This window comes from Balaenoptera acutorostrata, chromosome 5, assembly GCF_949987535.1.
Source record: "Balaenoptera acutorostrata chromosome 5, mBalAcu1.1, whole genome shotgun sequence".
NCBI classification, from domain to species: domain Eukaryota; kingdom Metazoa; phylum Chordata; class Mammalia; order Artiodactyla; family Balaenopteridae; genus Balaenoptera; species Balaenoptera acutorostrata.
The window spans coordinates 121542947-121565909 of NC_080068.1; the positions used below are offsets into that span (position 1 = coordinate 121542947).

The 22963-nt window shown below is 36.6% G+C and overlaps 1 protein-coding gene across 2 annotated transcripts in view; it reads right to left on the reverse strand.

Annotated features, from left to right (window-relative positions):
• The window catches only part of PRSS12 (serine protease 12), an 82718-nt gene that overhangs the window by 18661 nt on the left and 41094 nt on the right, over positions 1 to 22963 (reverse strand). For both annotated transcript variants that reach the window (XM_057546736.1, XM_057546737.1), the window contains exons 8-9: positions 21587 to 21728; positions 10789 to 10994 (exon numbers count right to left, since the gene is read on the reverse strand). In XM_057546736.1, the coding sequence (XP_057402719.1) occupies positions 10789 to 10994; positions 21587 to 21728 (348 nt within the window). The remainder of the gene's footprint in view (positions 1 to 10788; positions 10995 to 21586; positions 21729 to 22963) is intronic.

Consider the following 22963-nt stretch of genomic DNA (forward strand, 5'->3'; position numbering starts at 1 on the left):
GCCCTCGCACAGAAACGAAGACTCAACACAGCCAAAAATAAATAAATAAGTAAATAAATTTATTTTTAAAAAAAAAAGATTTCTGTCAAGAGCATAAAAAAAAAAGAGTTAAACTAAAAATGTATGAAAAGGTAGTGTATAAAAGAAGAGTAAATAAACTATGACTAGCTTTAAAAATAATTTTAGAAAGTAGGAGAATCTATATGGGGATACGCTGTTTCTTTGGTTAAGTACACGTGTATAAAGTATAGATATATACTGTTTTTCTATCTGTGTAAGAAGAGAAGGGTAGGAATTGTGCCAAGACCATGAAAGTCTAGTCAGCACTAATGTTCCTCCATAATAACCAGGTAGAAGGGAGCCCAATATGGAATCAGCACTAGTTATTTCTTCATGGAGAGAGAGGTTCAACAATGTGTACCAAGATCATTAATTTGTCAAAGGATCTCAGAGACATGCTGTCAAACCTTAATCCTCATCTCTTAGGATATGAGTCCTCTACATGACACTGCAAATTATAAGATACCAGAAGAACAGAAGTTTCCAGTAATGTTCCAAGTCAGGTCAATGTATATAATGCCATGACAAGCAATGATGTAATACTAAGCAAGCAAAACTGGAAGTTTACATCATTCTGGGGCAAAGAACCAGATTGCAAGAAAGTAAAATCTATTTAAAGCCATAAAACCCACTATTATAAAAAAATTATAAATTAAAATGAAATTCATTTATAAACGGATCCCATCAGATGACCAATAACCAATGGCTTGGGTTTGAATCACCTTACAGAAGTTATTAGGTCTTGAGCCTCCACACAAAGTCAACAGGTTAATAATAAACCAGATTCAGTAATCCAGCTGGTCTAAGATGAAATTTTTTTATTTCAGATATGGTAGCATTAAGACCATGGAAAGGTATCAAAATAAGCAGTGCTACACCTTTGGAAGGCATTAAAACAAATGTATTAATAATGAAGAAATAAATTTGGTATTTGATATTTTAAAATAGGTTTACATAGAAATATGGTAGAACATTTTACAATTACTGAATTTTTATGCTTTTCTGCTGCTTAAGAAATTGTCCATAATCCAAAGAATTAATTATGTTCACTTTGTAACTGCAGTTTAAATTATTGGAGGGAATTTAATAAATTAAATTATAGTCAATACTTAGGAAAAATTGGCTTACCAAATCATATTTATTTCAGGTAATATATATGTGTGTATATATATTATATATATATATATATATATATATATATATATATATATATATATATATATATATATATAACAAAGCACAAAGGGTTATAAATATTCTTCTCCACACTCAAAAGACCCTCAGATAGTGAAGAATCATATTAACAACATCCAATTTATTTATTGCATTGTCTTTAATGGTTATTAAAAGATGTTAGAAAAAGAGAATGCTCAGATATAGATGCACTTGATTTTAAGAAAATCTTAAGTATCAAAACCATGGATTCTGAGGATTAACCAAGATGGCGGAGTAGAAGGACGTGCTCTCACTCCCTCTTGCGAGAGCACCAGAATCACAACTGGCTGCTGGACAATCATTGACAGGAAGACCCTGGACTTCACCAAGGAGGATACCCCACGTCCAAGGACAGAGGAGAAGCCACAGTGAGACGGTAGGAGGGGCGCAATCACAGCAAAATCAAATCCCATAACTGCTGGGTGGGTGACTCACAGACTGGCGAACACTTACACCACAGAAGTCCACCCACTGGAGTGAAGGTTCTGAGCCCCATGTCAGGCTTCCCAACCTGGGGGTCCGGCAATGGGAGGAGGAATTCCTAGAGAATCAGACGGTGAAGCCTAGTGGGAATTGATTGCAGGACTTTGACAGGACTGGGGGAAACAGAGACCCCACTCTTGGAGGGCACACACAAAGTAATGTGTGCATCAGGACCCAGGGGAAGGAGCAGTGACCCTGGGGGAGACTGAACCAGACGTACCTGCTGGTGTTGGGGGGTCTCCTGCAGAGGCGAGTGGTGGCTCTGTCTCACCGTGGGGATAAGGACACTGTCAGCAGAGGTTCTGGGAAGTTCTCCTTGGTGTGAGCCCTCCCAGAGTCTGCCATTAACCCCACCAAAGAGCACGGGTAGGCTCCAGTGTTGGGTTGCCTCAGGCAAAACAACCAACAGGGAGGGAACCCAGCCCCACCCATCAACAGTCAAGTGGATTAAGGTTTTACTGAGCTCTGACCGCCACAGCAACAGTCAGCTCTACCCACCACCAGAGCCTCCCATCAAGCCTCTTAGATAGCCTCAACCACCAGAGGGCAGACAACAGAAGCAAGAAAAACTACAATCCTGCAGCCTGTGGACCAAAAAGCACAGTTACAGAAAGATAGAGAAGATGAAAAGGCAGAGGGCTATGTACCAGATGAAGGAACAAGAAAAAACCCCAGAAAAACTACACTCCTGCAGCCTGTGGACCAAAAACCACAGTTACAGAAAGATAGAGAAGATGAAAAGGCAGAGGGCTATGTACCAGATGAAGGAACAAGAAAAAACCCCAGAAAAACAACTAAATGAAGTGGAGATAGGCAACCTTCCAGAAAAAGAATTCAGAATAATGATAGTGAAGATGATCCAGGACCTCGGAATAAGAATGGAGGCAAAGATTGAGAAGATGCAAGAAATGATTAACAAAGACCTAGAAGAATTAAAGAACAAACAAACAGAGATGAGCAATACAATAACTGAAATGAAAACTACACTAGAAGGAGTCAATAGCAGAATAACTGAGGCAGAAGAACGGATAAGTGACCTGGAAGACAGAATGGTGGAATTCACTGCTGTGGAACAGACTAAAGAAAAAAGAATGAAAAGAAATGAAGACAGCCTAAGAGACCTCTGGGACAACATTAAACACAACAACATTCGCATTATAGGGGTCCCAGAAGGAGAAGAGAGAGAGAAAGGACCAGAGAAAATATTTGAAGAGATTATAGTCGAAAACTTCCCTAACATGGGAAAGGAAATAGCCACCCAAGTCCAGGAAGCGCAGAGAGTCCCATACAGAATAAACCCAAGGAGAAACACGCCGAGACACATAGTAATCAAAGTGGCAAAAATTAAAGACAAAGAAAAATTATTGAAAGCAGCAAGGGAAAAACGACAAATAACATACAAGGGAACTCCCATAAGGTTAACAGCTGATTTCTCAGCAGAAACTCTGCAAGCCAGAAGGGAGTGGCATGATATACTTAAAGTGATGAAAGGGAAGAACCTACAACCAAGATTACTCTACCCGGCAAGGATCTCATTCCGATTTTTTTTTTTTTTTTTTTTTTTTAATGAGGATCTTGAATCAGATGCGTATGTTTGATTGATTGATTGATTGATTGATTTTGGCTGTGTTGGGTCTTCGTTTCTGTGCGAGGGCTTTCTCCAGTTGTGGCAAGCGGGGGCCACTCTTCATCGCGATGCGCGGGCCTCTCTCGTTGCGGAGCACAGGCTCCAGACGCGCAGGCTCAGCAGTTGTGGCTCACGGGCCCAGCCGCTCTGCGGCATGTGGGATCTTCCCAGGCCAGGGCTCGAACCCGTGTCCCCTGCATTAGCAGGCAGATTCTCAACCACTGCGCCACCAGGGAAGCCCTCTCATTCAGATTTGATGGAGAAATCAAAAGCTTTACAGACAAGCAAAAGCTAAGAGAATTCAGCACCACCAAACCAGCTCTACAACAAATGCTAAAGGAACTTCTCTAAGTGGGAAACAAAAGAGAAGAAAAAGACCTGCAAAAACAAACCCAAAACAATTAAGAAAATGGTCATAGGAACATACATATCGATAATTACCTTAAACGTGAATGGATTAAATGCCCCAACCAAAAGACATAGACTGGCTGAATGGATACAAAAACAAGACCCATATATATGCTGTCTACGAGAGACCCACTTTAGACCTAGGGACACATACAGACTGAAAGTGAGGGGATGGAAAAAGATATTCCATGCAAATGGAAATCAAAAGAAAGCTGGAGTAGCTATACTCATATCAGATAAAATAGACTTTAAAATAAAGAATGTTACAAGAGACAAGGAAGGACACTACATAATGATCCAGGGATCAATCCAAGAAGAAGATATAACAATTATAAATATATGTGCACCCAACATAGGGGCACCTCAATACATAAGGCAACTGCTAACAGCTATAAAAGAGGAAATCGACAGTAACACAATAATAGTGGGGGACTTTAACACCTCACTTACACCAATGGACAGATCATCTAAAATGAAAATAAATAAGGAAACAGAAGCTTTAAATGACACAATAGACCAGATAGATTTAATTGATATATATAGGACATTCCATCCAAAAACAGCAGATTACACGTTCTTCTCAAGTGCGCACGGAACATTCTCCAGGATAGATCACATCTTGGGTCACAAATCAAGCCTCAGTAAATTTAAGAAAATTGAAATCATATCAAGCATCTTTTCTGATCACAACGCTATGAGATTAGAAATGAATTACAGGGAAAAAAACGTAAAAAAGACAAACACATGGAGGCTAAACAATACGTTACTAAATAACCAAGAGATCACTGAAGAAATCAAACAGGAAATAAAAAAATACCTAGAGACAAATGACAATGAAAACACGACGACCCAAAACCTATGGGATGCAGCAAAAGCGGTTCTAAGAGGGAAGTTTATAGCTATACAAGCCTACCTAAAGAAACAAGAAAAATCTCAAGTAAACAATCTAACCTTACACCTAAAGAAACTAGAGAAAGAAGAACAAACAAAACCCAAAGTTAGCAGAAGGAAAGAAATCATAAAGATCAGAGTGGAAATAAATGAAATAGAAACAAAGAAAACAATAGCAAAGATCAATAAAACTAAAAGTTGGTTCTTTGAGAAGATAAACAAAATTGATAAGCCATTAGCCAGACTCATCAAGAAAAAGAGGGAGAGGACTCAAATCAATAAAATCAGAAATGAAAAAGGAGAAGCTACAAAAGACACCGCAGAAATACAAAGCATCCTAAGAGACTACTACAAGCAACTCTATGCCAATAAAATGTACAACCTGGAAGAAATGGACAAATTCTTAGAAAGGTATAACCGTCCAAGACTGAATCAGGAAGAAACAGAAAATATGAACAGACCAATCACAAGTAATGAAATTGAAACTGTGATTAAAAATCTTCCAACAAACAAAAGTCCAGGACCAGATGGCTTCACAGGTGAATTCTATCAAACATTTAGAGAAGAGCTAACACCCATCCTTCTCAAACTCTTCCAAAAAATTGCAGAGGAAGGAACACTCCCAAACTCATTCTATGAGGCCACCATCACCCTGATACCAAAACCAGACAAAGACACTACAAAAAAAGAAAATTACAGACCAATATCACTGATGAATATAGATGCAAAAATCCTCACAAAATACTAGCAAACAGAATCCAACAATACATTAAAAGGATCATACACCACGATCAAGTGGGATTTATCCCAGGGATGCAAGGATTCTTCAATATACGCAAATCAATCAATGTGATACACCATATTAACAAATTGAAGAAGAAAAACCATATGATCATCTCAGTAGATGCAGAAAAAGCTTTTGACAGAATTCAACACCCACTTATGATAAAAACTCTCCAGAAAGTGGGCATAGAGGGAACCTACCTCAACATAATAAAGGCCATATATGACAAACCCACAGCAAACATCATTCTCAATGGTGAAAAACTGAAAGCATTTCCTCTAAGATCAGGAACGAGACAAGGATGTCCACTCTCACCACTATTATTCAACATAGTTCTGGAAGTCCTAGCCACAGCAACCAGAGAAGAAAAAGAAATAAAAGGAATAAAAATTGGAAAAGAAGAAGTAAAACTGTCACTGTTTGCGGATGACATGATACTATACATAGAGAATCCTAAAACTGCCACCAGAAAACTGCTAGAGCTAATTAATGAATATGGTAAAGTTGCATGATACAAAATGAATGCACAGAAATCTCTTGCATTCCTATACACTAATGATGAAAAATCTGAAAGAGAAATTATGGAAACACTCCCATTTACCATTGCAACAAAAAGAATAAAATACCTAGGAATAAACCTACCTAGGGAGACAAAAGACCTGTATGCAGAAAACTATAAGACACTGACAAAAGAAATTAAAGATGATACCAACAGATGGAGAGATATACCATGTTCTTGGATTGGAAGAATCAACATTGTGAAAATGAGTATAGTACCCAAAGCAATCTACAGATTCAATGCAATCCCTATCAAATTACCAATGGCATTTTTTACGGAGCTAGAACAAATCATCTTAAAATTTGTATGGAGACACAAAAGACCCCGAATAGCCAAAGCAGTCTTGAGGCAAAAAAATGGAGCTGGAGGAATCAGACTCCCTGACTTCAGACTATACTACAAAGCTACAGTGATCAAGACAATATGGTACTGGCACAAAAACAGAAACATAGATCAATGGAACAAGATAGAAAGCCCAGAGATTAACCCACACACCTATGGTCAACTAATCTATGACAAAGGAGGCAAAGATATACAATGGAGAAAAGACAGTCTCTTCAATAAGTGGTGCTGGGAAAACTGGACAGCTACATCTAAAAGAATGAAATTAGAACACTCCCTAACACCATACACAAAAATAAATTCAAAATGTATTAGAGACCTAAATGTAAGACCAGACACTATAAAACTCTTAGAGGAAAACATAGGAAGAACACTCTTTGACATGAATCACAGCAAGAACTTTTTTGATCCACCTCCTAGAGTAATGGAAATAAAAACAAAAATAAACAAGTGGGACCTAATGAAACTTCAAAGCTTTTGCACAGCAAAGGAAACCATAAACAAGACGAAAAGACAGCCCTCAGAATGGGAGAAAATATTTGCAAATGAATCAACGGACAAAGGATTAATCTCCAAAATATATAAACAGCTCATTCAGCTCAATATCAAAGAAACAAACACCCCAATCCAAAAATGGGCAGAAGACCTAAATAGACATTTCTCCAAAGAAGACATACAGACGGCCACGAAGCACATGAAAAGATGCTCAACATCACTAATTATTAGAGAAATGCAAATCAAAACTACAATGAGGTATCACCTCACTCCTGTTAGAATGGGCATCATCAGAAAATCTACAAACAACAAATGCTGGAGAGGGTGTGGAGAAAAGGGAAACCTCTTGCACTGTTGGTGGGAATGTAAATTGATACAGCCACTATGGAGAACAGTATGGAGGTTCCTTAAAAAACTAAAAATAGAATTACCATACGACCCAGCAATCCCACTACTGGGCATATACCCTGAGAAAACCATAGGTCAAAAAGAGTCATGTACCAAAATGTTCATTGCAGCTCTATTTACAATAGCCAGAACATGGAAGCAACCTAAATGTCCATCGACAGATGAATGGATAAAGAAGATGTGGCACATATATACAATGGAATATTACTCAGCCATAAAAAGAAATGAAATGGAGGTATTTGTAATGAGGTGGATGGAGTTAGAGTCTGTCATACAGAGTGAAGTAAGTCAGAAAGAGAAAAACAAATACAGTATGCTAACACATATATATGGAATCTAAGGGAAAAAAAAAAAAAAAAGGCCATGAAGAACCTAGTGGCAAGACGGGAATAAAGACACAGACCTACTAGAGAATGGACTTGAGGATATGGGGAGGGGGTGGGGTGAGATGTGACAGAGTAAGAGAGTGTCATGGACATATATACACTACCAAATGTAAAATAGATAGCTAGTGGGAAGCAGCCGCATAGCACAGGGAGATCAGCTCGGTGCTTTGTGACCACCTAGAGGGGTGGGATGGGGAGGGTGGGAGGGAGGGAGATGCAAGAGGGAAGAGAAATGGGAACATATTGTATATGTATAACAGATTCACTTTGTTATAAAGCAGATGCTAACACACTATTGTAAGGCAATTATACTTCAATAAAGATGTTTGAAAAAAAAAAAAAAAAAAACTAAAAATACAATTACCATATGACCCAGCAATCCCACTACTGGGCATATACCCAGAGAAAACCGTAATTCAAAAAGACACATGCACCCGAATGTTCATTGCAGCACTATTTACAATAGCCAGGTCATGGAAGCAACCTAAATGCCCATCGACAGACGAATGGATAAAGAAGTTGTGGTACATATATACAATGGAATATTACTCAGCCATAAAAAGGAACGAAACTGAATCATTTGTTGAGACGTGGATGGATCTAGAGACTGTCATACAGAGTGAAGTAAGTCAGAAAGAGAAAAACAAATATCGTATATTAATGCATGTATGTGGAACCTAGAAAAATGGTACAGATGAGCCAGTTTGCAGGGCAGAAGTTGAGACACAGATGTAGAGAATGGACATATGGACACCAAGGGCGGAAAACTGCAGTGAGGTGGGGATGGTGGTGTGCTGAATTGGGCGATTGGGATTGACATGTATACACTGATGTGTATAAAATTGATGCCTAGGGGCTTCCCTGGTGGCGCAGTGGTTGAGAATCTGCCTGCTAATGCAGGGGACACGGGTTCGAGCCCTGGTCTGGGAAGATCCCACATGCCACGGAGCAGCTGGGCCCGTGAGCCACGGCTGCTGAGCCTGCGCGTCTGGAGCCTGTGCCCCGCAACGGGAGGGGCCGCGATAGTGAGAGGCCCGCGCACCGCGATGAAGAGCGGTCCCCGCACCGCGATGAAGAGTGGCCCCCACTTGCCATAACCAGAGAAAGCCCTCGCACGAACCGAAGACCCAACACAGCCAAAAATAAATAAATAAATAAATAAATAAAGTAGCTATAAAATTAAAAAAAAAAAAAAAAATTGATGCCTAATAAGAACCTGCAGTATAAAAAAACAAACAAAACAACTAATACTAAACTTTCATTGGGTTATTTGTATGGAAATATGTTAATATAAATGTTTCAGACATTACATGAAATTTCTAAAAATCTTATATTTGTATTTGTATGGAAATATGTTAATATAAATGTTTCAGACATTACATGAAATTTCTAAAAATCTTATATTTGTATATGTATGGAAATATGTTAATATAAATGTTTCAGACATTACATGAAATTTCTAAAAATCTTATATGTTCTGGTATAATGTTATAAGTAATAATCCTAGTCATTACTTTAAAATGTATATCTCAGAAATAACTAATTTTCTTGTCAACTGCATTATTATGAACTTTCATCAAATCTTTAACCGTGGTCATTTTTAAGTCTTTTGTCATTTACAGACAGTTCTGGGTGTACTCTGATGATTTTGCAAATATGTTCCTATAAAAGGGTTTCATCTTCAAGAAATTCATGGAAAAGACTCTGACAAGTACAGGTTTCTGGTAACTGACTGTACTGCTGAACTGAATGAATAAGCATTTTCAGAACTCTAATGAAAAACTGATGAACTCATAAAAGTGCTAACAAAAGATCAAGATGAAAAAAAAAATTAATTACATGGGACTGAGTGAACTGATGAGGATGAGTATAATTTTTGTGACTTTCTGTCTGAATTTAAAAAAAAAAAATCCCACAAGGACTCAGAGGCAAAGAATATACAAATCAATTTTCACTGCAAAGTAAAGGAGCTGTTACAGTGGAGGATTACTGGACTGAATGTCAATATTATGACATAGTATGAGTGTGTTTCATGTTTGGTAATTGCAATCATTGTTGCTTTTGTTGTGGTCATCCATGTACAATGCTTGGTGTCAGTCTATTTATCTCTTGTAAAAATAAAATACAGTGTGTGTGTGTGTGGAAAAAAAAAATGGATTCTTAATCCACATAAATAAATGACTGTTCTTTTCATAAAACATAACCATAGTTTTCTCCAAAAGAGCTAGTTTTCCCCTTTATTCATTTAAAGCAGTATTTGTTTCATAAAAATTAAACTCAGAGCTTTTAAGAACTCTTCTATTTATATATGTATGACACATCCATTACTGTATTATACTAGAAGATTACTTCTCATTTTCCTTACATTTTTATTTTTATTTAAATTTTATTTATTTATTTATTTGGTTGTACCGGGTCTTAGCTGCAGCAGGCGGTCTCCTTAGTTGCAGCTCACGGGCTCCCTAATTGCAGCAGGCGGGCTCCTCAGCTGCAGCTCGCAGACTCCTTAGTTGCGGCATGCGAACTCTTAGTTGCAGCATGCATGTGGGATCTAGTTCACTGACCAGAGATCGAACCCAGGCCCCCCACATTGGGAGCGCGGAGTCCCATCCACTGCGCCACCAGGGAAGTCCCCCCTTACCTTTTTAAATTTCAGAGAGTAGAATCTACAAAAGATAATTTTCTTTTTGCAATTAATTTTAAAAATTATCCCTGCTGTTTAAGATATTAATAAGAGTGGAAGAAGTGCCCTTCTCTGATTCATCTTTAAATTTTCATTTCTTCTTTTTATGAAGCAAATATAAATTCTGAATCTTCAAGAATACCAGCAAGTTTGATAGTTTTATTACAACCAGAGAAGGAACGGTTAGAAATGGCTAAGAATGTCAAAAGGGGACAATCTCAGAGATTACAAAATCCTGTAAATCCACTCCTGCCCCTGAACCCTGCTCTCCCTTGTGAGTCCCATCCAGTAAAGTTTGGCAAGAACCACTGCCTCTAAATACTAGCAGAAGAACAAGGGATTGAGTATATCCTTATGGAGGGGAGTTTCATTATCAAACTACTGCTTAGAATAATGAAGTGTGGCTTAGTATTCTTTGACTTCTATAGGGCCCAGAAGGTGACTTACCTTTATTACTGTTACCTGATGCTTTATTGCCAAAATAATCACAAATAACTCCTGCATCTTCACCGTGGCGGCAGTTGTGTTTTCCAATATCTTGTTTGATACAGTCAGCCAGGGACCTCTCATTTCCTGTGCACTTCACATTATCCATGTGGATGGGTCCTTTTCCTTCCCCAAAATAAGCCATGGTTCTTGCTCTGGCAGGACCCCTGGAAACAGAGCATTCTTGAGGATGCGGAGAATCAGTCAAACATATAATTGAATAAATCACAACATATACCCTCATTCAATTATATTTCTTAACTCATACATTAAAACACTTATTTCATGACTCTGTCAAAAAAAAAAAAGCTTGAGAGGTAATAACTATACATTCTTTGTTTTCATATCTCAGAACTTCTTGATTACATCTTAGCTCCTACTAAGAAAGTCACATTTAATGGCATGTCAAAAATTTATGGTAGTCTTAAACTCTAGTTTAATCAGGAAAAAAAATCATCTCAAAATTTTCTACTCCCTTCCAGAGCATAATACTCTCTTAAAATTTGTATAGTAAGACTTCCCTGGTGGTGCAGGGCTTAAGAATCTGCCTGCCAATGCAGGGGACACAGGTTTGAGCCCTGGTCTGGGAAGATCCCACATGCCGCGGAGCAACTAAGCCTGTGCGCCACAATTACTGAGCCTGTGCTCTAGAGCCTGCAAGCCACAACTCCTGAGCCTGCGTGCCACAACTACTGAAGCCTGCCCGCCTAGAGCCTGTGCTCCACAACAAGAGAAGCCACCTCAATGAGAAGCCCGTGCACCACAACGAAGAGTAGCCCCCGCTCACCGCAACTAGAGAAAGCCCGCACGCAGCAATGAAGACCCAACACAGCCAAAAATAAATAAAAATTAATAAAAAAAGAAATTGGTATAATATTTCCAAGAAAATTACGAGAATTAAATAATTACCTAGGGAGCTAAGAATTTTTAAAGCCTACTTTAGAAGTACAAAAGCACAATTTTTAACTGAGAAAGAGAACACCAGGAATCATGAAGAGAAGGCAGACTTACTTTTGGTATATCACTTTTCTTTGGGTTCTGTTTTTTTAAATAATATATTACTTCTTTTTAAATATCCAAATACAAAATCTTTTTAGTGAAATATTTCAAACTAACACCATATTCAAAACTCAGTTCCTGCTAAATTAGTGACATAAGAACGGAAAAGTTTTAAAGTTTGAATTATAGGAAAATTGTCTTTATAACCTCAAGTTAGGGAAAGACTTATTAAACAAGACACAGATGTATACCTTAAATTAAAAGATTGATAAATTCAACAAAAATTAAATTAAGAATGCCAGTTTACTAAAAACCACCCACAGGAAAGTGAAAAGATAAGTTTTAAAGTTGACGAATATACTTGCAATACATATATATATATATATGTGTATATATATATATATATTTATGTTGGTGGATGCATTCTCTAATAGAGGGACATAGCATACAATATACAAATAACTCTCAAATTTCATTTTAAAATAAAAAACCAACAACCCAATAGAAAAACAGGCAAAAGACAGGTTTTAAATCAAAAGAAACTGTCTTATTAAAAATGACAATTTGGACCAGATTTCTAACATTAAAATATTCTACTTAGTTAAGATAAGGTTATTATACTTTCCTTATAGTTATGCAAGGAACTCAGGCAAAGTAGTTTACTGATATGAATTATCTGAGGAATTTGCTTGAATAATCCTCTTTCAGCAATGAGACCTGACCTCACATGCTTGTAGTTGGCAGTACACTCATTTCAGAAATATACCCCATCATTTCTTCTGTACTGATAACGGCTACTCTGACATAAATTGCAAATAAAAATAAGATTTAACCCATTAGAAATGCTTACAGTCATGGAAGATCAAACAGGTAACTCTAAAGTTACTCTTTTTTGAATGTGAATCGACATTTCTTCAAAGAAGATATACTCATGTCCAACAAGCACATGAAAAGATGCTCAGCATCACTGATTATCAGGGAAATGCAAATCAAAACCACAGTGAGACACCACTCACGCCTACTAGGATGGCCATTGTCAAAGAGATGGACAATAAAGAGTGCTGGTGAGGGCTTCCCTGGTGGCGCAGTGGTTGAGAGTCTGCCTGCCAATGCAGGGGACACGGGTTCGAGCCCTGTGTCTGGGAGGATCCCACATGCCGCGGAGCAACTAGGCCCGTGAGCCACAACTACTGAGCCTGCGCGTCTGGAGCCTGTGCTCCTCAACAAGAGAGGCCGCGATAGTGAGAGGCCCGCGCACCGCGATGAAGAGTGGCCCCCGCTTGCCACAACTAGAGAAAGCCCTCGCACAGAAACGAAGACCCAACACAGCCAAAAATAATAAATAAATAAATAAATTTATTAAAAAAAAAAAAAGTGTTGGTGAAAAAAATAGTTACTTTTTTTTTTTTTTTTTAAACTTTGGGTTTATTTATTTATGGCTGTGTTGGGTCTTCGTTTCTGTGCGAGGGCTTTCTCTAGTTGCGGCAAGCGGGGGCCACTCTTCATCGCGGTGCGCGGGCCTCTCACTATCGCGGCCTCTCTTGTTGCGGAGCACAGGCTCCAGACGCGCAGGCTCAGTAATTGTGGCTCATGGGCCTAGTTGCTCCGCGGCATGTGGGATCTTCCCAGATCAGGGCTCGAACCCGTGTCCCCTGCATTGGCAGGCGGATTCTCAACCACTGCGCCACTAGGGAAGCCCAAAGTTACTCTTTTTTAACATACAAAACTTTTAATAGTTGTATAAGTAATAAATGCTCATTGTATCAAGTTTGCAAAATAAAAGTATAAAAACTCTCAACAACACACTGCTAGCATTTGGTACACATTTATGGGGAAAATATTGCATACTAACTACAATTTTTAATGGTTAAAAAAATTCATTGTACAGATTAGTGGATCTCAAACTAAGTGGGTGAGTCTTATGCAGGTGGTTCTGCATCAAACTTTAGTGTAGAAAAAAACAGAATTCATTTCCCTATTGTTGCACATTTATTTTAAGAATTTTAGACTTTTTTATAATTATATACATCCTTATACGTAAATCTTTGTGGGCAGCTTAGATTTCTTCCCAGAAGTGAAATTTTTATTCAACAGGTATAAACATTTTTTAAGATTCTGGATATGTGTTGCTGAATACAGAACAAATCTTTGGAAAGCAAGTTATGCATTTAAAATATGTATAATTAAAATGTAACCATTTAAAGAAAAGGTATTTTTCTGTTTTACTTTGCATATCACAGTTCTGATGTGTCTGGAATTTATTTCTGTTTAGTATTAGTAAGGGATCTAGTTTTAGTTCTGTCGCTAAAGTAACTGTCCCAATAACTCCTCCTGCTGATTTAAAGGGCTTTTTTATTTACTTATTTATCATGCTTATAAGTACACAAGCCATTTCTTGGTCTTTATAGTTCAATAATTGGCTACACATTAGAATTACCTTTGGATGCTTTTAAAATATAGCACCACCTGAACCCCACCTGATGTCAATTAAAGTAGAATTAAGACATCAAGTAAAATGGGAGTGGGGCGAGGCAGGGGTAATATTTTTTAAGTCCCAAAGTGATTTCAATGCACAACCAAGGCTGTTAACCACTGCCGTAGTTGGTATCACTGACCTCTTTGCCTATTCCTGTGCCAATATCCCATGGATTTGATTTCAGATAAATTTGGAAGTCCCCCTCCTCAACCAACACACACACCAAGAAAAACAAAAGATTTTTATGAGGATAGCATTTAATGTATAGATTAATTTCTATTTTGTCTTCCCATTCAGGGTTGTAGAGTATCACTTATGAAGTCTTCTAGCTTTTGTAAAGGTTTAGTTTTTTTCACACAGACCTCAATTCTTGTGAAGTTTATTCCTTAATTTTTTTTTTCAGTTTTGTACTTTCTGTAAATGAGAATTTTAAAAAATTTTCAATCTAGCATATAGGAACACTATTGCTTTTTAAAAAATATTTATACTTCATACTGTTACATTAATAAACACTAGTTCTAGTGTCTTTCCAGTTGATTATCTTGGGTTTTACAGGTGGACATCATATTATTCATATAACAATTCTGACTTTTTTTTCAATACCAATACCTCAATTCTTTTTTTTTTTTAAGAATAAATTTATTTACTTTATTTATTTATTTTTTGCTGCATTGGGGCTTCATTGCTGTGCACTGGCTTTCACTAGTTGTGGTGAGCGGGCGTACTCTTTGTTGTGGTGCGTCGGCTTCTCATTGTGGTGGCTTAGGCTCTAGGCACTTGGGCTTCAGTAGTTGTGGCATGCAGCCTTCAGTTGTTGTGGCTTGTGTGCTCTAGAGCGCAGGCTCAGTAGTTGCGGCACATGGGCTTAGTTGCTCCACGGCATGTGGGATCTTCCCGGACCAGGGCTCGAACCCATGTCCCCTGCATTGGCAGGCAGATTCTTAACCACTGCACCACCAGAGAAGTCCCAATACCTCAATTCTTAATGATTAGTGGAAACTCCAGACAATATTGAGTCATTGCAGAAATAGCAGGCACCCTTATTTGTTCCTATTTCATGCTTGTTTGTGATATAAAGTTAAGGTAGTTTTATTTTATCCTCAGCTTCCTAAGAGATATGAGGAAGGAGTGTTGATTTTTATCATGTAACTTCTCAACATTATTAAGATGTTCATATTTGTTTTCACTTATAGACAACAAACTAAAATACACTAATTGAATGCCTCAGTTGAACCACTCTCATATTCTTACAATAGACTCTCTTTGTGGGATATTGTTCTTTTAATACACTGCCGAATTAAATTTGCTAATGTTTTGCTTAGAATATTTAATGTAGATTTATGAGTTTTCTTTTGTGTATGTGTACTTATCTTGTCTAGTCTTGAAATCAAGTTATATTAGCCTCATAAAATGAATGGAAAGATTTTCATCTTCTTTTTTTTTTTTTTTTTTTTTTTGCTCTACAATAATTTACATAACTCAGGAGTCATCTGTGTCTTAAAGATTGGTCAAAACTCTTGGTCAAAAAGTCAGAGTCACTTCTTCTGTCATCATTAATTTATTTGGGTTTTCTAGATGCTCAACATCACTAATTATTAGAGAAATGCAAATCAAAACTACAATGAGGTACCACCTCACACCAGTCAGAATGGCCATCATTAAAAAGTCTACAAATAACAAATGCTGGAGAGGGTGTGGAGAAAAGGGAACCCTCCTACACTGTTGGTGGGAATGTAAGTTGGTACAGCCGCTATGGAAAACAGTATGGAGGTTCCTCAGAAAACTAAAAATAGAATTACCATATGATCCAGCAATCCCACTCCTGGGCATATACCCGGACAAAATTATAATTCAGAGAGATACATGCACCCCTATGTTCATAGCAGCACTGTTCGCAATATCCAAAACATGGAAACAACATAAATGTCCATCAACAGATGAATGGATAAAGAAGATGTGGTACATATATACAATGGAATACTACTCAGCCATAAAAAGAATGAAATAATGCCATTTGCAGCAACATGGATGCAACTAGAGGTTATCATACTAAGTGAAGTAAGTCAGAAAGAGAAAGACAAAGATCATATGATATCACTTCTATGTGGAATCTAAAATATGGCACAAATGAAGCTATCTACAAAACAGAAACAGACTCACAGGCAAAGAGAACAGACTTGTGGTTCCCAAGGGGGAGGGGGGTAGGGAGGGAGGGACTGGGAGTTTAGGATTAGCAGATGTAAGCTATTATATATATGATGGATAAACAACAAGGTCCTACTGTATAGCACAGGGAACTATATACAATCTCCTGGGAAAAACCAAAATGGAAAAGAATATAAAAGAAAAGAATGTCTCTACGTGTATCACTGAGTCACTGTGCTGTACAGCAGAGATTTACACAACATTGTAAATCAACTACACTTCAATTTTTTAAAAAATTGGGCTTTCTATCAATTTTGATAATTATATTTTTGTTGAAAATGTACAGTTTCCTAGATAATTGTTCATTTCATCTAGATTTCCAAATTCATTAGCTAAAAGTAGTTCATAGTATTCTACAATTTTTAACCCTCTGTGTATCTGTGCTTATATTCCTTTTCTCTAATGTTTACTTGTATTCTCTCCTTTTTCTTAATCAGAATTGTCAGGAATTATTTTATTAAACTTTTTTAAAAATGGAAATAATTGCTGATATGTACATGTGTAATGTAGAGCAACTTAAAATTCAAATAGGAATACTTTGAAGAAAATTAAAAACTAATAGCATCCTGAAACTAATATCCCAGATGATTCCCATCAGTTTTGGGTGTGAGGATGAGTAGAGGTAGAAGGTAAATAACAGTATGCTAAATCTCTTGATGTTTTTCAGGAAGGGGAAGTTACAAATAATTTTTGAGATTGGTAAGAAAATATGCCAGTATGTTTGCTAAAAATTTTTTCAAATTTCTAGTAAAACAACAAGAATGCTGAAATTCCAGACAACTAGAGAAAGGAAAGAAAGAAAACTGGATTGCCTGCAAATCTAAAAACCAAAGATTACACAAAGAACAGACAATAAAGGCATGATCAATAGCATAAAAGTAGATGATAGGTGGAAGTAAACATGTAGAAAATAAAATTAGACTCATTAAATAAAACAAAAGGATGATTCCTTAGCAATTTACCAATCAATGCACAAACTAAAGAGAATGCACCATTTTAGATATATCAACAAGTAGAATTAGAGAACATTTTAACTAATGAAAGTACATAATTAAAGACATTTTCAATGATATAGTGAAATCTAATAAATTTTTCTTTGACTTTTTAAAAAATAATTAAGGACTGTGTCACCTATAGAGACTTCTCACTGGACTACAAGCATGCAGTAATTCATAGCTAAGAATTCCAATGAGACAATAGGCTCTAATATATTAGTCTTTAAACTGAGTATCAAGTGCTCCTGGGAGTAGGTGATGACTTTCCAAGGGATATAAGGACTTTATGGGAACTGATATGCAGATCATCAAAATCCATGTGTATTCTCTCCTAAAGCTGGTCTTGCTAAAGTCAAGGTCAACTTCTCTTTCAAAATTTCCCTTTTCCCACTGAGCAAAACAAAGACATATCTTTCACTCATTCCAAATCCAATCACAGTGCATTGCTCCAAGATTTAAAAGACTCTAAAGTGGCCAAAAGATCAATTCAAAATAAATTTTATCCAAGGACCAAAAACCCAACCCATCAGTCTAGGAAATGGAAGCTTTGGTCAACTTTTCTTTCCTATGTTTAATACTTATTTATCAAATTTTATTTTTTGTTGTTGTTGTTTTTATTTAGTTGTGTACTAGAAATCATAAAATCCTGAGAGGAACTTGTTAGAAGAATTTAATTTCTCTCTTTCTCGCTCTCTCCATGTGTGTACACACACACATTTTTTTTTTTTTTTGACATAGACCTTTTTTTTTTTTTTTTAATTTATTTATTTAATTTATTTATTTATTTATTTTTGGCTGTTCTGGGTCTTCGGTTCGTGCGAGGGCTTTCTCCAGTTGCGGCAAGCGGGGGCCACTCTTCATCGCGGTGCGGGGACCGCTCTTCATCGCAGTGCGCGGGCCTTTCACTATCGAGGCCCCTCCCGTTGCGGGGCACAGGCTCCAGACGCACAGGCTCAGCAGCTGTGGCTCACGGGCCCAGCCGCTCCGCGGCACGTGGGATCCTCCCAGACCAGGGCTCGAACCCGTGTCCCCCGCATTAGCAGGCAGACTCTCAACCACTGCGTCACCAGGGAAGCCCCACACACACATTTTTAAAAACACAGGACATTAGGATTCTGTGGGGAAAGAAAATTTAAACCACAATTTCAAGGAGAAAAAGAAACTGTAAAATTTGTTAAGGTCAAAAAAGAGCTTGCTCATGTATTTTTTAAATGAATGTCAGAGTATCAAAGCACTATATTTATATTTTATTGGATATAATTAAGAGTAAAGTAACTGTTCTATTTTTAAATGTCATATACAAATATGCCAGAAATTAAATCCTTTGCAGCTATTTAAATGTAAGATAAAAATTAGATATACTTAACTTTAGATCTCTACTAAGACAATAGGGGTACATCATTTTTTAAATTCTTTTAAGGGATACTACTCTAATAAATACACAGTTCAAAAACAATGTCATATTGAAATATATGCTAATGGATTCACACAAAGTTCAAATAGAATGGAATTTCCATCATGGCTATTTAGTCTTTCTTAACAAGGCTAACTGATAGCAACACATTTCACATTCAACCCTCTAAAAACAATGTGCTCATATGCTAGACTTTGTCAGACATTATGTAATACATCATTAAAGAGTGCCTTTTACTTTCTGTTCACTCTAAGCATATCTATATTAGTTACCATTCACGTTCCTGGTTTTTATTACTTCATTTCTGTTTCTCCCATTATGAAAAAGCTTTCTAATGCTATTTTGATTCTCAGTGTTTCCAAGGACTAATCCTCAAGTGTGATATAGCTGGCTGGGGGACAGGTCTCTGGAATTCTTATTAATAAAACTCAAGCCTTTTGACAGTTTCAAAGTTTTCTGGATTGATTTCTACAAATAAATTGCTTTATTAAAGACTTTTATTAATTTGAAGTAACGGGGAAAAAAACTTTTATTAATTCGAAGTAACATTCTGTTCTAATCACATACCTATTTACAATTATATATATGTTCTTATATGAAATTCCATCTCCCCTTGGTGGAAAATTATAAAAACGTTCAAGTATATTTAGATTGATCAAATATCGAAATGATTTTCTTTTTAATACTATTTGATGGCAAATTGTAGCTTGTGCACTAGAAGATGTCTATCCAATTTGTCATAGTTACATTAAATTACTGAATTATGTGTTAAGAGGCTGTATTTTAAAAATAATTATGAAGTATGATCTTCCTTCAATGCTTTTCTTGATAATTGTTACAGAAATAGTATTGAAAATTGCTACAAACTTTGTTCACTTAATCTAGATTGCTCTTACCTAAATTCACCATTTGAGTTGAATGTAAAATGGACTAAATGATAAGTAAAAAGCAATGAAAAATTTAGAAAGAAATCAAAGTGAAAATGCATTGATGAATATTCTTACAAATTTTTTTCTCCTTAAGCATGACTTAGACACACAATTCAAGGATCAAATTTGACTTTTTCTTTCATATTTTCCTTCATATTTCCAAAGGTAACACTAGGTTTCTTGGATCACCTCTACCAAAACAATAAAAGTAAGCCAAAAAACCAGTCTCAAGCAGTATATACTTTAATGGCTGATTTTAGGTAAGGAAATTCACTGGGCATGTAATGTAAGAACAATAATGTATATATGTGTGTATATATGTATATACATTCTTTTTTTTTCAAATGGAGAATGAAATGTTAGAAATATAGTGAGCAAAGGAAACTTAAATTGTTGACTGAATTCATCTAGGCATCTAATGTAGATGCTTCCTCCCTTCCTCTCCTACCCCATATTTTGAAAGCTGAAAATATGTCACACGCCACCAATTTTGAATACTGAAAATCTATATTACAAATAATGGACCCACTGACCATAGGACAACTGGAATTGCAACTAGGTCCAAAACTGAACCGTAAATTGAAGTAGTATCTGAGTAACCAGAAACAAACTCTGACTTAAAACTTCAGGGAAAAAAAAAAAAAAAAAATTTGAACTTTTATCAAAATAGAAATAATTTTAAAAATAAAAATGTATTCTGCATAGGAATAACCAGTTAAATTTATCAATATTTAAGATACACATAGATGTGTAATTAAGGATATATTTTAAAATCCAAACCACTATTAGTAATCCAATATAAGCTAGGCAAATTATGTATATTAGCTTAAATTTCATGACCCTCTAAACTGTAACATGTTCCATATATTTGCAACTCCAAAATCAATTAGCCCTTTCACAGTCATTTGCAGACATGCGTAAAGTCTCAAAAAATTTGAGTTGCCCAGCTGAGGTCTCACAAGGAGATAAACTGCCTTTCTAGTTCAGCTCTCAAACTGGAAATAAGTGTCCTTTCTCACCTTATTTAGTGCCACATTTTTCGTGCTATAACTCATGCCTGAATGAAGCCCATTTAACAAACTTATTTTCTCTGTAAGGCGTATCACAGCATTCCTTCATTCAAGAATGTTAGACAGTACTTCAGCAAAATTCTTGGGGACCATTTTAAACAGGGAAATCATCAACAAAAAGGTACAGAAATGGAAAAAAAAAAAAGCACTAGGAGACTGCAAAAAGGGCAATTGTTTGCAAGCACGAGAGCTAAAACAAGAAGGCAGAACATGGCTTGGTTCAACCTCAGCTCTAGAAGCAATGGCTCAGTATTTTCTAACTCGATGTTCACAGTGACTTTACAGAATGTAACTACTGCAAATAACAAGAACCAACTGTAATTTCAGTAACAGTAGAATCCCTTATAAGGCTACTGTGTTACGACATAAATCACAGAGAAAAGGTTAACATCTTTGGCTGACAGAAGCAGTAGTATGAATAGTCAAGAGTTATTAGACTATTTGTTGCTAGATAAAAGCTACATTTCTTAAGTAACATAATGTATATTTCTTGTGAGAAAATAGAAAAATTTAAAGAGACTCTACTTCGTATTTCTTTATAATTCTGAATCAAATAAGCATGCTGCCAGTATTTTCAATTGAATCATAGAAGTTAATTTTAGTCAAGAACAAGGATAAAAAATCAGAAATTTTCATCAGATGAACATCCCAAATAGTTAGGTTTTCCTTACTTGTAGCCAAGCTGTCGACAGATCACAGTTGCATCCTTATCAGTCCACCCATCATCACAAATTGTTCCCCACTGGCCATGGATAAAAACCTCCACTCGTCCTTCTTTCTTATTTTCTCCATCCATCAGTCTGATTGGAAAACCTAAGTCATGATTCAAAAGTATTAGAAAAGCCAAAACAAGCAAACTGATACTAAAGCATGAGAGACTTTATACAGTACTATCTGTTTGTAAAAGGAGCTAAAAATCAGCTGGGCAATGAGAGAGAGAGAGGAGAGGAGAGATACCAATTTACAAAAAAACTGTATCTACTTCTGCAATATCTTCTGTAGCCTTGAAGTCAGAATGCTGATCTTGCTCAACTTTGTATTCCCAGCCCTTGGAGCGGTGCCTGGCATTACAGTGTAGAGAGTACACGTAATAGCTGTTTCTTGAATAAATGAATATATATCACTGTAAAATCGTGGATTATTTTATTACCACTAACTTCTAGTTAGCAAAAGACATTAACTTGGAGTTGTTTTTGTTCTACATCTACTCACTTACCCGTGAACACACGTAGAAATTTATACTCCAAAGCTAGGATTTCTAGGAAGGATTTTTAGATATACCCTTGCATGCATGAGTAACTTGAATGATGGAAGAGGGGAAAAAAATTTTTAAAATGGCAAGCACAAAGACAATTTGTATCTCAGCCCTCCTATTTACTATGGATTCCAAAGGAAGGGCTTAAATCATAAAAATTTTAAGATGTAAAAGTTGAGAAACTGACCTCTAGCAAATTGGGATTTATCTAAATTATGCAAATAAAGTGGTTTATAGAGTCTTTCACACATCTCTATCAACACCAATAAATATGGTTTTGTTTAATCAAAGGCCCTCACTATGGCTTGCATACTGCCAGGGGTTGAATTGTGAAGTCATTAGATGGGACTCTAATCCAATTTGTGCCCAGAGATATACAGAAGGAAGACAGAGTGAAGAGACATAGGAGAAAATGGCCACCTGGAAGCCAAGGAGAGAGGTCTCGAACAGAACTTTCCCTCCCGGCCCTCAGAAGGAACCAACCTCTGTGGACAACCTCAGTTTTGGACTTCTAGATTCCAGAAGTGTGAGACAATAAATATCTGTTGTTTAAGCCACCCAGTATGTGATACTTGATTACAGTAATATACATACTTTAAATTACCTAGTTACTAGAAGGGTCTCCAGCTTCAGGGCCCCTAAGATTGACTGATAAGGATTTAGGGAATACCATCAAACATAGTGAAATTAGCAGAACCAAGGAGGTGAAGTAAGCAGCTAATGAATAGAGTATCATTCTATATGTGTTTAAACCAACATATGTAATCACTAGACAACATTTGTTAATTGAAGG